We start from the raw sequence: 14,318 nt of genomic DNA, 5'->3' as shown, positions 1-14,318 counted from the left end.
GTTTGATCACACCATTAGAAACAAGTGTGAAGAATGATGAGTTGTTGTGTGTAAACGCTGAAAGCTGTGTTGTGTTTAACTTTTACTGCCCATATTTACCATTTTGCAACACAAGTGCATCAAAGTGCAAAATGTATTTTAGTGAATGAGAATGGAGAGTTTTGCAAAAAGAGTGGATGAGATTTGCAAATGGTTTCCGACTACCTGAACTTATTTAAGGTTTTGCCAAGTGATTGATTTGACAAATGGGTTTAGGCCACTGAGCATTTGGTTCACAGAATGGGTTTAGTGTTTTAGCAATTCAGAAAAACTGTAATTCTATTAATTTTAAAATTATGTAGGCTACCTCCATTCATTATACATATTGATTTTGCCAAGTAAAATAGCACGATTATGATAGAGACCACCACCTAAGAGTTCTTACTATCTCAATTGTACTTTAGTGGTGTGTATTAAAAAACAAATGTGTAATTCAACCAAGTTACCGCCACACAGTGTTGTCTGTGGCCTTTGGAGTCCAGCCTTGTACCACCCATCATTACTGAGCACTGCAACAATAAATATTCGCTTATAGTTTTATAAAGGATATTGGCAAAACATATAGTTATATCATTAGTAGTATTATCATACTAGGAAAGTGAAAATATGAAAGATTAGGAGCAAAGAAACATGGATGACTACTAAATACAATACAAACACTATGAGATTGTAACACAGCTGAGAGTTTTGTAGGGTTTCCTGCACTTTGAGGCCTGTCAAAAACAGGATGTAGGAAGACACGGAGCACTTTATTCATAGGTTGACTCAACTCAACCGAAACGAGTCTTTCAGGTGGTGGTTTATAAACTTTCCCCTCCGGTAAACCGCGCCGAGTCGACAGGCCGCACACTTGCAGGACTGACTCCTCCACGACAGTTGTTATTGCAGATGCAGGGGCAGAGATGAGTGAAACACCATTACAGTACCTCCACAAACTCAAGTATGGTTTCGTCTATGGGTTTGTACATAGGTAGCCTGTACAATAGGTGGATGGGGGGAGGTGGATGGGGGAGGGGGTGTTACATGATATTAATATCAACTCTCCATGACCTTTTAATATTAAGGTGATTCTATTCATATCAGCCTGTTGTGTTAGTCAACACGCTGAAGCATGAGATGAAAAACACCTTGGTCTGTCTGATGTATTCTCCTTTTTATGGGAAACCTCTAAACTGGATTTTCATTGGTGAAAGATTTGTAGCTACATATTCTAGTTTTTGATATGCCAACAAATAGAATTTCTTGTACAAAAGGTTGACAGCATTCCCTGTCACCTCTCCTGTTCTGTCAAACAATAACCAGCATCATCATGTGTCGGACAAGCTGTTCTACTTAGTTTCTGAATCACATCCCCATTCTTTACAAGCAGTTTTTTCAGTTCTTCCTTTAAAATAAGGGAAGAGCAGCTTTGCGTGATTGTGCTTTTCCTTTTTGGTAATTTTATGGACTTGGTTTGGACTAGAGAAAAAAAACCAGACTGTTTATTTTAAAACCAAAACATGTTGGTTTATTTTCTCACCCTTCAAATGATAAGTAGGGTTATTAGTAATCAAATGTAGCACCTGAAGCAGTTCAGTATACTTGATTATTTCAGCTAATTAAATGTAAAAATCAAAAATGGAAGGATAAACTAACATGGTCCACAAAACTGGACATAAAAGCTTTAGGACATATAAAAGGTTTAGCTAAGCTGTTACAATATCTGGAGAGGTGAGTAACAATCTACAATAGCAGGATGGATACAAAACATTTAGTAGCAGTTTTCAATTTCCAGGGAAACTAAAGATAAACAAAATTAGCATTTTTGTATAGAACATTGTCTGGATCTCAGATATAATACTGTGACAGGTAAGATAAATAACAAATAAACATTGCACAGACTATTTACACTGATACAAAAACACACTGACTAATTTCCATCATCTGTCAGCATCACACTTTAACTGAAGCAGCTCAGAGAACTGTCCCAACACAGAACCGCCCTTACATGTATAATTATTTAATAAGGTTAACTACGTAATGTGAAAGTAATTTCCCTACTCATTTCCAGCTCAATCAATACTGTCAAAAGAAAGTACAACTGTTTAGTGTCCCCCTTTTTACTGGGGACTGCCCTTTTGAGTTTCATCCACGGTTCAGTGGAAATAATCACTGTGGCATCATGGGAAAATGTCAAACATTCCCCACCCAAAAGGGATTCTTTGAAAGAATATAAATTTTCTTTCGCCATGCTGGGTATGACTGTGTGCTGTATGTCTCACTTACACACCTACCGTTTGTTATTATGGTTACTGTAGTGCCTTCCTTTGGCCAAACACAGAACTTCAGATTTTCATAATAAAAACGTAACAGTAATGTTCAGATCCGTCCAACAGAGGGCGACATACTCTTCACTGTTACCGTCCTTGGTTTACAGTCCAAAAGTATGCGAACACTTCAAACATAACAGGACATCTCATTCCAAAACCATGGGCTGCTTCCCCTCTTTCGGGGAGGCTTTCCAAAATATTTTGGATTCTGACTCCAGGGATTTGCACTGAGCTATTTCGAGCAGCTCGGTTAGTTTACTTGATTTGTGTATTGCACATGGTCTGGGCTTTGCACACCCCCTTGCCGGCGATGTCAAAGGCAGCTCCCTTGTATGTTGCAACACACTGTCCATCCGTGCGTAGGTCTAGCTGAACCTGCTCCCACGCCTTCTTTTTGGGGTTCAGCTCTTTGTCTGGTTCACCTGCAATCAAGAAATCAGTTTGATACATTAGAAGAACCTCCTTTGTTCTCTACTCATCCATCACAAATGCAGAATGTATGGGTACAGTCCTATGTCCTTTCATTACCGACTCAGAACAGCAAAACCACGGGCCGTAACTTCCTAGTAACAGCTTCCGCAACATTATGTAAACTGGCTGCAGGGATTTGCTCTGGTTCAGCCACAAGAGATCAGTGAAGTCTGGCAGTAAAGCCTGGTTCACAATCAGTGTTCCACATCCTCCCATAGTGTTTTATTATTTTATTTTATTTTTTTAAATGAACCTCACTTTGTCCACATGTTCAAACAGGAAAGGACCTTTTTTTTCCGAAGCTTTTGCCACAAAGTTGGAAGCTGTTCAAAATCACCATTGTTGCTTTTCTGGCAGCAACAAGGTTCAACAACATAATTTGTTTCCTAAAGACAGAGGCGTTTTGAGGAAAATAATTTGAACAGGCTTTTTGAGGGTACATTGGTGGGGTGATGGTACCTGGGAAGCCCTGGAAAGTGACTCTGTCCCCTGGGACTGCTCCACTCGGAGGTTCAAGGACTTCGACCTTGTCCGGAGAGCTGGCACACATGACCATAGCCTGGGACACCACTCCTCCCATCTTGGCTGGCTTCATGTTACAAAGCAGAACGACCATGCGGTTCTGCATCTACAAAAGAAACAGAAGGTCAAATGCATTTTTACAGTCCATATGCCCAAGACTATAGAAAACATGTTATAATCATCTAAATTAATAATGCGGAGAAACAAACGCCTCCAACTGATACTGGGTTTACAGGAAAACTTCACACTTTTGATCCCGGAGACCTCTGCAGTTTACCAACATTTAAGAGAAGTTCAGAGGCAGCTTCTGCCAAAAGTTCTGAAGAAGAGAAATCCAGCATTTCATGGAATGATGTATGTTATGTTAAGTATAATAGGAAATCTTAATGTTACACTATATATTTAGCAATGATAAATGCAATTGTGTGCTGTATGAACTAAAGGGAAAAACAACCCAGACCAAAAGTGCACAAAAGTATGTGGACTAACCAGACAAAAAGCAGCAGCAGCAGCAGCAAGAAACTGTGCTTGTCATTTAAGCTGCTGTCAGAAAACGGTTAATAATGCCGAGCTATCATCAACAGTTTTAAGAAGCTAATGTCTAAGATATGTCTGAGCATGGAAACCTTGCCTGTTCCAAATATTTTATTTCAATTTGGGCGGAACGTAGAACGGATTGCCCGTTAATCGGACGTCGGCGGTTCAATCCCCGGCTCCTCCAGGCTAGAGTGTCCTTGGGCAAGATACTGAACCCCAAATTGTCCCTGGCGGCTGTTCCGCCAGCGTATGAATGTTAGTTTCTGTTTGAGCACTTAGGCTCAGTGTATAAATGTGAGTGAATGGTGAATGCAGATGTAGTGTAAAAGTGCTTTGAGTGGTCGAAAAGACAAGAATGGCGCTATACAAATATGCGGAGCATTACATTTACATCAATTTCTACCGCTTTTGGCAGAGTCAGACAGTCATATGTTTTGCTTTAAATAACACACTGTAAAAGAATGTGTGCACACACTTTGGTTTAGGGCAGTTTTTTTATGGTTGCAATTTTTTTTTTAGGCTGCTTCACCATACAATATACATTTTAGGAAATACATGTGCTTCAAACTTTGAGGCAACAGCCCCTTTCCTCATGACAAATCCCAGCACAGGGCACTTAGCTCAGTCCCATCGGACCTCTTTGGGATGGACTGGAACGCCGACTGCGAGCGAGGGCTTTGTCGACCCAAATCAGTGCCTGACCTGGTTTGAAGTACAAATACTCTTGTGATTGAATGGGAGCAAATCCCTGCAACCAGGTTTCTTAAATGCTGTGGAAGACTGTCCCCAAAAAGTACAGTCAGTTCCAACAGAATATTAAAGCCTGATTTTGGAGAGAGATGTTCAACAATCACACATCCGTTTAATGTTCAGGTGTCCACGTATGTTAGGCCATGTCAACCATTAAAGTAACCTGGTGCTTATCATTGAGATTAACATTCTGCATACAAATTAGTTTGTCTCAGCAACAAATCATAGATCCATATGAAAGCAAAGCAAACACAGATATCCACAATCAACATAAAATGTAAAATTTGCAAAGCAATCACACAGAATGTAATGAAGTCACTTCAGCTTAAATGAACTCATAACCATACCCTAGTCGGCTATCAATTAATGGATTATACATAGCTGATCAAGTAAAATCACCTCCTAAATACAATCTGTGCAGAACTGTATAAAACTAATATAAGAATCTAATATGTATTTGGTCTACCTAATCCAAATAATTACAGACAGGTGTTACTTTTAAGTCACCCTCCGCTCAAAAATTTGCTATGCTTATTTTTGCTTCACCCAGATGTTTGAGCTTCACTGTGCACTGTGCCTTCACTAGGAGACAGTTTTCACATTCATCTGAAGGTGTAAATCTAAGTTTAGTACCTGTAGGTACGAGCATGTGATATAAATTGTGGTTCAGTGTGACTAGGTGTGATGCATAAAACCTTCAGTTCACATACACTGACAATGAGTAGGAGACATCTTGTGTCCAGTATTTAAGCTTTTAAAACAAGAAATATTAGCATATTGAAAGGTTCTGGATTTCTCCAATGAGTGTTAAGGAGCAGATGGGCTTTTAACCAGCTGATTTACCCCTCCCCCCCGCCATTATATTCCACTCAGATCTTATGTTCATTTATAAATGTTGCTCATGGATAGTGGTTACAAATAATGATGCCTGTGCATCGCTTTGTATGGCTACAGCCTACGTCAGCTGGTTCATTTGCCTAGTCTTTGCAGGTCTTTAGACCATGGTGGAAACGCACACAACAGTGGGCTGAAGGAACCTTTTAGTTCCTTGAAAAGAGATCTGGGGACTTGAAAGTCCCGGTACCTTTGGTCGAAAACCGGCTCATAAACAAGTCTGGAGGGGTCATCAAAAATCTACAACCTTGCAACCTGATGTTGCATTCACTGCCCTTCAGCTGAGATCAATATGACGTTACTATGCCAACAAGTATAAGGGAAGTGGAAATGCAGATCTTTTCTTCCTCTTCTCATTTTTGTACCCAATAAACACATTTTAAATCCATAAATGTGGATGAATCTCTACATACATATTGAGAAGTTTCTGTAAGTTATCCAATTAAGTTAATTTTATGATCTAAGAACAATTAATCGATTGATGTTTGAATGAAATTGTTACGGCCATTTTTAACATTTTCTAAATATTTACAGATAAAACAATGATTTAAGAAAATAATCCATAGATTTATTATTATGTTAGTTGTCATCCTAGTAAATTATATATAAAATAAATAAATAATAATAATTTAAAAAAAAAAATCACATGATATTCCAAAAATTCCTATCCTTTTCCTATTCCTATCCCACAAGACAAATCATTATTTAAGAGTAATATTGTACCTGGTCCACAGGTATGTGCTTGGCTAGCTCGCTGACCACAGTCCTGGGAGAAGCCTCTCCAACATCAACCTGCTCCACATAAAGACTGTCGGTGTCTGGAAGCTGCAGAGCTGTGATTATACGTCCAACACGCAGGTCCAGACGAGACACGTCCACTTTGGCTTCATCTTGACTTGGGGCTGCCTCTGCTTCTTCCCCTCCTGACATCAAAGAGCACTTTTATAAGAATCATGTAAACAAATTCAGATGTAGCCTTAAAAGAAAGAAGAAAAGGTTACCAGAAGCCAGCCAGTACAGGTGTTGTGTCCAAGGCCCCATCCACACTACTCCGTTTCAGTTTACAAACTGAGAATTAAAACGAATACGATCTCCATCCACACCAGTGTTTCCGCTGCGTTTTGGAGTTGATCTCAGTCTACATTAAAACGACTGAAAACGCACAGCTAGGACCCGTACAGGTACACTGGGCATGCGCGTGCCAGTGTAGACATGAATCAGATGGTCTATTCTGTAGTTACAGAAGATTTGGCGAAAGAATAAATACAGACTAAGCATCAGACCAGTGTAGTGTCCAGTGCTTGTGCTTTTGACTCATAACAGTTCATTTTGCCCTTGGTAATGACTAAAAGAGTTAATACGTTAATTAATGCAATTATTTTAGCAGTAACTTCGGAAGAAATGAATGTTACAATGGCGATAACAACCATTGTAAATATGACACAGACACCAACTACAACTTCTCGGGAAGTAAAGGGTATGGTAGACGTAACTCAGAAGTCTACGATACAGAGGGAGTTCGGGGAGCAAATGGTAGAAGAGAATGATTAAGAGTCATCTGAAACCGTTCAGAATATTATCCCACATGTACAAAATCAGTTCTTTACTTTTGATAAAACACCAGAAGATATGACTGATCAATATTGCTCGTTACAGAAGCTACATGGAAGGCATATGGGTTTGATTCTTCCGTTTTGAAAATGACAGACGGCTGGGCAGGTAGGAATTTATGGTTCCAGCAGTTAATTCATTCTGTAAGATCAGTTAAGAAACTGGATGGTCCATGTCTGTTGAAAGTCCCGGCACCAGGCACATGGGATTCAATTTTAGAGAAGGTGGCCCAACCTCTATCCGTTATGGGTCAATCTTATGCTTTATCATGGCTGTTGTATCAGCATCATCAACAGATATAGTGATGTCTGTCGCAGTTGTTTAGACCTAGACTTAATTGTTCTTGGATAAATGAATTACCCTATGTGATTTTGTTAGATCAGAAGGAAAATAAGTTAACATTAATTCCTGAAGCAATGGAGGTAAGACCCGTGAGGGCTAGTAGCTGTGTTTGTTCAAATAAGACGTATGATGGGCCAGGGATGCTTATGGGAATATCAGAGTGTGATGATTATATGATGTCTTTGGATAAGCATGACCGTAAGGTTAGTGAAAACACATATGAAGTAACTTTTGCTGTGCCATCTAGTAAGAAGGGAAGGACTTTGATGGCAAGAGATCAGCTTTTGCCTGGCAATGTGACTATAGGGAATTTTCAAGATATTTGGTGGATTTGTGGTGATAAGGCATATATATTCTTACCTTATGGATGGATAGGATGTTGTTACATGGCGATGCTAAAACTTCCATATGAGGTGCTTACAATCCAAAAAGGGGAACCACCTGCTACAGCTCATTCTGATCCTGGTTCTGGAAATAGTAATCTTTTTATTTTATTTTTAGGATTCATAATCTTGAATCCTACCATTGGCGGATAAGTCTAGGCAAGAAGTGGGGACTTGGACTTATTCCATGGTATGGTGTTTTGGCAGATCACATTGATAATATTACTTATACTTTGCAGGGTTTTGCAAATGAAACTATACGAGGGTTTAATTTTCTGTCAAATACTCAAAGACATTGTTGAAACATGACATGGCTCGACTATATTTTAGCCGAACAAGGTGGTTTGTGTGTGGCTATGAACTTGATGGGGGACGGTTGTTATACTTTGATCCCCGATAGTTCTGATAATATCACTAGTGTTATAGATGCATTAAAAAGTATAATGGATGCGTTTGGTCAGTATGAGGGAGCTGGATGGTCAGCAAATGCTTGGTTACAAAATCAGTTAGGATCAGTGGGAGCGGTGGTGGTTCAGATTTTGGTAGCAGCCTTTGTAGCGCTGTGTTTGAGGTTTTGCTTTTGTACGGTGCTATTGACCAGTTCCAAACCCGACCAATGCTCTAGTATGGAGATCATTTTGTTCAACAGCTGTTCACACATATTGACACAAAATGATCTCCATCCTCTAGTCTTGTGGCTGAAATGGGAGCAAACCTCAGCAGCCAGGTCCCAAAATCCTGTGGAAAGCTTTTTATCAAAAGCAAATAGAGGTAGAGGGGTGTCAATATGAGTGCAGACAGTTTTGGAATGAGATGCATCCATAGACTGCATATAAGGATGCATCTCAATCACACAGAGGCGTGTAGCTGCCAAAAGCATGTGGACCCTAACACACTTGCATGTGACTCTTGAACCTTTCATTCCCAACCCTTCCTGAGTTCACCTCTTTGTTTTTTGTACGAGGACACTCTGCCACGGAAGCCCATCTCATTCAGCTCCCGGCGGACAGTCCTGCAGCTCACGTTGGCCCCGGACGCACTCTGAAACTCAGTGGTGAGCGCTTCCACCGTGGGCAGACAGTTTTCCAGCGCTACTTTCTCCAGCACTTGACGGTCCTCCTCTTTGAGCTTGTGCGGCCGGCCGCTCCGGGGCAGAGCCGTCGTTATTCCTCCACGTTTCCACCTCAGAATCACAGCGCTCACGGTGGACCGCGGCAGGTTTAACAAAGCAGAAATCTCGCGGATTGACTTCTTGCACATGTGGCATCCGACCACAGTGCCCCGCTGAAATTCACTGAGCTCCTCACCACGGCCCATTCTACCCAAGGAGGTTAGCCAGAGTTTGAGCAGTAAAGCCAAACAAAGCCTACATGGAAGGTTATTGTAGGCCCAAAAATGACGTTAAAACCACGTGACAGAGATGTAACCGTATTGCTGGTTAAACAGTGATGATCCGAGTCAGACAAACACACTGCGGCAAGCGACTTTTTGTATGCGCAGCATAGTGCAGCCACCAGAATTACGGTGTTTCTGTCGTTGCCCTACGTCATTAAACCACGCCTATGCTGCGCGATCGTGCGCTGTAGACCTTGGGACCAACAGGGAATAACCCTGTAGTAGTATTTCCATAGACTTCAAACAAACTTGCTGGGGTGGCTTCGTGCACTGATTTCTTGCCGCCTCCTCTTTTCCTCTTTTCCTTCTTTTATGGTTTTTGGTTGTTTAAATGCCACTGGGCCTATTGTTGACCTCCATACGATGAAACAACGCATTACAAATCCCAGTTCAGGGGCAGGGACACCCGAAGTAGAGTTAAACTAATGCAGTCTAATACCAGTGGTGGAACAAGCATTCAGAAAATTACTTAGGGCTATTTACTGTGAAAATACTCCACTGCAGGCTTATGTCAGTAAAAGTATTATCAGCAAATTTCACTTCAAGTATCTAAATAAAAGTAGAAAAATGGTCCCTGCCAGTGTTTTAGTATTATAAGTTGAATTGATATTACTTGTACATTAATGTGTATTTTGCATTTTACTGCTGTATTTATTTAAGGTTGTGCTAATTTTAACTACTTTATATAGGCCAACCATAACCTACTGTTGGGGTAGTTTAATCCACAGCAAAGCATCATCTAGGCCTAGAACAGAAGACGCCTCTGAGATGTATTGGAGTAGAAGTATAAAGTTGCATAAAATGAAAATAGTCAAGTAAAGTAAAAGTACCTGATATTTGTACTTAAGTGCAGTACTTCAGTAAATGTTCTTAGATTCCACCACTGCATACAACAGTCCTGCAATAAATTTTACATTGATGAAGGTCATAATGTACAATTTTTGGTGAAAGAGACGTGTTGTTTTGCACATTCCCTGGTCAATATTACACACATTTCTACATACAACTACAGCTCTTTCATTTGTATGCCATATTGTAAATATTGCTTTTTCATATTGTATTGTCAGTTTTTGAATTTATGCTTCCTGACTTGCTGTCCTTGCTTTCATCTTTCCTCATATTTTATACTCACTATGTTTATTATTATTCACCAATATGCCAAGACAAATGTGAAAACCTACTTGTGCAATAAACATGATTTTGATCCAATTTCATGATCACTTTGGAGGCTTCCATTTGTGGTGCTGTTGTAATGTATTGCTTTATACTGACAGGTGTTTCTAACATTTTGTCCACCTCATTTACTGTATATAAGTGGGGGTAGACCTAAACACATTGTTTAAATAATAATAACTTTCATTTATAAAGCCCTTTTAAAAAACAAATTAGTTGTGCTTTATGGTTTAACTTGTAGGGTTAAAATAAAGATGATCATTAGTATAAAACAAATACAACAATGTACAATCAGTTAGGAGAGAGCCAAGAGTTAAAAATAAAGTTTTGAGGAGGGTTTTTATGTGGTACACATTTTCTTCCTGAAAATTCAGTACACATTTTTGGCATAGGCTATTTGGAAACTTTGGGAACACATGGGTTTACCACAGGGATTGGCAAAAGGTGAAGAGTCGATGGCGCCACCTCGTGTTAGCTCATTGACAAAACGTCTGCTTCTGGAATTCTGTTTAATAGAAATACCGTTATGCAATTGAACTACATTACACTAAAGGCATAATTCATTAATTTTAAGACTCTCCCCACATGGAATAAAATCATGTTTCAATATTAAACAAAACTATGGCCAACACTTCCTACATACTGTGGTATGTAATTCATTACTAACCTAAACTAGAGCACATTTCCACCCATTTAAAAATAATCCACCACATTTTTAGTTTTTCCCACAATTAAGTGTTTTTAATCTCATAAGATGTATTATCTTGTGATTATGAGACAGTCTTTTATAATACTATTAACATAACTGACTCATGTTCATTTACTGCATCATAAACCTGTCTTTAGATTGTCAGGAAACACTTTACATTCTTTTAATTCAGTACACCCTTCAGTGCTCATGGGAACCTTAAAATAAACCTTGATGTTTATTCACAGAGGGCTAAAAGCATAGATCATACTGGCTTGTTGTAATATAACAGATATCTTCACAAAGGGACAAAGTCAAATTAGAGCAGTATTTGGTAGTTCTCTTGTAGCAGCAGCATGTTGTCAGAGGTATCTATACATATTCTTTTTAATAAATTACTTTATTCTGGTTTCCTTGACTCAGTCACACTCAAACATCACATGCTCTCATAGTGTCCATTACCACTCTTTAAGTAGCAAAACATACTTTTTATTGAGCTTATGTAAAACAAACAAGTTTATCAAAGTTGAAAAAACAGTCACAATCAGACATTTCTACACATGCATCATGGGGCAAGAAAAAGGACAGAGCAACCGCTAATCATACTTATAATGCTTTCTTTTATACAATCTTATAACTCTTCTTTTATATTACAAAATAGCAATGCTTGTTATTTCTGCTGGGTATAGTGTACAATATATTTATACCCCCCCCCCCCCATACACAATAGTACAGATAAAAGATCACAACATTATGCAATGAGCAACAACTGGGTCATGTGCCATGTTCAATACTGTAGCCCTCTTTCTCAAAAGCTGTACATAAAAAAAAATACTTTCTCAAGTCATTCAGTTTAGCCACTCCCCATTCACTGGAGGGTTAAAGTGCAATACAGGAACGTTTACACAAACAGAAGAAAACACTTGACAAGCCAACAAAATGAAATACATGAAAGGCTTCATTAAATACATATAATAAAACTATGTTGGGTCTCACTTTATTTTACAGGTCAATAATTTCATAATAGTTTTTGAATACCTTCTGAGAATTTCCTTGAAAGAACATCATTATTTTATGCTAATCACAGGGAAAATACAGCCAGTGTTTAATTAATTCATTGCTAGTGTAACCGAGAGACAGTCAGTGCACAGCAGGTCAGCTGAACGTGAAACAGGCAAGCATACAATTCAACTGCCTTTGCAAGTTTCTTTTTCTTAGCCATTTAGTATGGATTGTAGCTAAATATATGTCATACATTGGTTTGTGCATATGAATTTTATAAGACATGTTTTATGCCATTTTTTACATCTGTCCAGGGACTGCCAGATAAACAAATACAGAGAATAAAGTTTCAAACAATATAAAGAATGAATCTTTTGTTTAAATTTAGCTTTGTGTTTTCCAGGAAACCTGTTTTTAATGTTTAAGAAATTATAGACACATGAAATAAAGTGTTAAGCTATGTTGCCGGTACAATGAGGGACAACAATCTTTACTTACTCCATAAGTACATTCTATTTATTCCTATAACAGAGTTGGTTTTGAAACACTGTAAACAAACAAAACTGAGAGACGCCCTTATAGCTTAGTCACACAAATTTTACGTTGCCATGTAAAAAGAAGGCCTTAATCCAACTTTGGACAAACTGGCAGTACAGCCAGAATCAAGTGATCCGGCACTGAAGATGGATGTGCTTTGCTTTATCTTGTTGCTACACTGACCAAACAACAAATGGTCAGATGGAGACAAAGTGTTATGTTTGTGTGTGAATGTGAGAAGGAGTCAAGAAGACAGAAAGACTTATTAATTTAAAGCATGGGCCGGCAGGAACAAGCAAGAAAGACAAGGAGATCAACAGATGCTGATGATGTTGTTGTGTGTTTCTGGGTTATCTTATGTATTGTGCTGTCTCGTTATCCATGTGAGGTGATGGAACATGCAGGAGGCTTAAAGGTTCAGATTAGGCTGGTTGCGACTGAAACGTCTATATCTATGATGTGCTGGCATGAATCATCCTCCACATTCACAGCACAAAAGATGAATAACTACAGGTAAGTCAGGCAGACTATTGGCACCCTAATGTCTAAAAGACAGTGTATGAAAATGTACATTCATTAGTGCTTCCATAATGCTACAACACATTTCAGTCACGTTGAAATAGTAGGTTACATGTAGAACTGGTCACTATGTGTTGAATCTAAAGTGAGGTAATGTGAAAACTGTCAAGCCTTTTCCCATCTTGAGGCAGAATTTCATAGAGAAACACTGCTGTCAGAACCAAAATACTCTACTAGTATCATATAGAAAGTGATGTTCTTGGATATCAAGAAAAACATACAGTCTCACAAAAGGCTTAAAGAAAAAAAGAATTACTACTTGCCTCTCCTAAAACCAACACTTTCATGAAACACTGACACATTTGCCCCTACATTTGATGATCCTTCAATGATTGACCCAAAAAAAGGGAGTGAGCACATGTGCGTTTTATATAACAGAGTTCTAGGTGGCTCCAGGACATAATGGAAACAGTGACTGGAAGTGGAAAAACCTCCAGTTTAATTCCACTGGCTCCATCAACTCAGTCAGTGAGTCTGTGCTTCATCAGTGTGCAAGTCTACAGGAATGTGAGAGGAAACGGATCCAATCGAGTCTAAGATCCTACTGCTCTTGTTCAATACTTCATTAGCCTGGTGAAAAGTACTGTGGAGGGGACTGACTGGACTACAACAGAACAACAAAGACAAAAGTAGAAGGCTGAATTCTACTACAAACTGTAAGAGAGGACGAATGTGAATTGTCAGTCAACATCACCATGGGAAACTAAGACAACATCCACACTAAGCCAGCTACATTTTAAAAATACATCTTTGTAATAGCCCTCCATTCACACTAAGCTGGTGTTTTTCCCTCTCCCAAAAACTTGAGTTTCTGTTCTTTGCGACTGATGCAGATAAAAGCTTGACGACTTATTATTGAATTAAAAAGGTCTCTAAATAATATGCTAATGATCAAAGTGAGATGCTTTTCACTTTGACTCAAACAATTTCCAAAATAACTAATTTGCAGCTCAACTAAACATTACAATTTCTACATTCAATTTACAGCTGAAAGCTATTAGAAAACCAGTTTGGTAACTTCTTTATTCCTGGGCTTTTTGTGTGAAGATCTTTCCCAAACCCAGAAAATGCTGGGCTGCATGTCAT

General features: G+C 38.9%; 1 protein-coding gene across 1 annotated transcript; it reads right to left on the bottom strand.

The window, feature by feature from the left end:
• Window positions 1-567: 567 nt before the first annotated feature.
• Window positions 568-9,267, bottom strand: LOC119898875 (aminoacyl tRNA synthase complex-interacting multifunctional protein 1-like). The gene is made up of 4 exons (XM_038713164.1): window positions 8,803-9,267; window positions 6,246-6,445; window positions 3,279-3,447; window positions 568-2,770 (listed from the first exon to the last, which is right to left on the bottom strand). Exons 1-4 carry the CDS (start codon window positions 9,173-9,175, stop codon window positions 2,604-2,606), a joined length of 909 nt encoding a protein of 302 aa, XP_038569092.1. The 5' UTR covers window positions 9,176-9,267; the 3' UTR covers window positions 568-2,603.
• Window positions 9,268-14,318: the final 5,051 nt, after the last annotated feature.

Source organism: Micropterus salmoides, unplaced genomic scaffold, assembly GCF_014851395.1.
Source record: "Micropterus salmoides isolate LMB-PRFRI ecotype aquatic unplaced genomic scaffold, ASM1485139v1 Ms_hic_scaffold_12, whole genome shotgun sequence".
Taxonomy (NCBI): Eukaryota; Metazoa; Chordata; class Actinopteri; order Centrarchiformes; family Centrarchidae; genus Micropterus; species Micropterus salmoides.
Note: the sequence above shows the minus strand (reverse complement) of the source record. Positions and strands in the feature narration are given on the sequence as shown.

Coding starts and splice junctions, on each gene's coding strand:
- LOC119898875 (XM_038713164.1), bottom strand. CDS start 9,175: ATGGGCCGTGGTGAGGAGCTCAGTGAATTTCAGCGGGGCACTGTGGTC. Junction 3,448..6,245: donor AGCACATACCTGTGGACCAG/GTACAATATTAC, acceptor TTTCTTTTGTAG/ATGCAGAACCGCATGGTCGT. Junction 2,771..3,278: donor CACTTTCCAGGGCTTCCCAG/GTACCATCACCC, acceptor TCTTGATTGCAG/GTGAACCAGACAAAGAGCTG.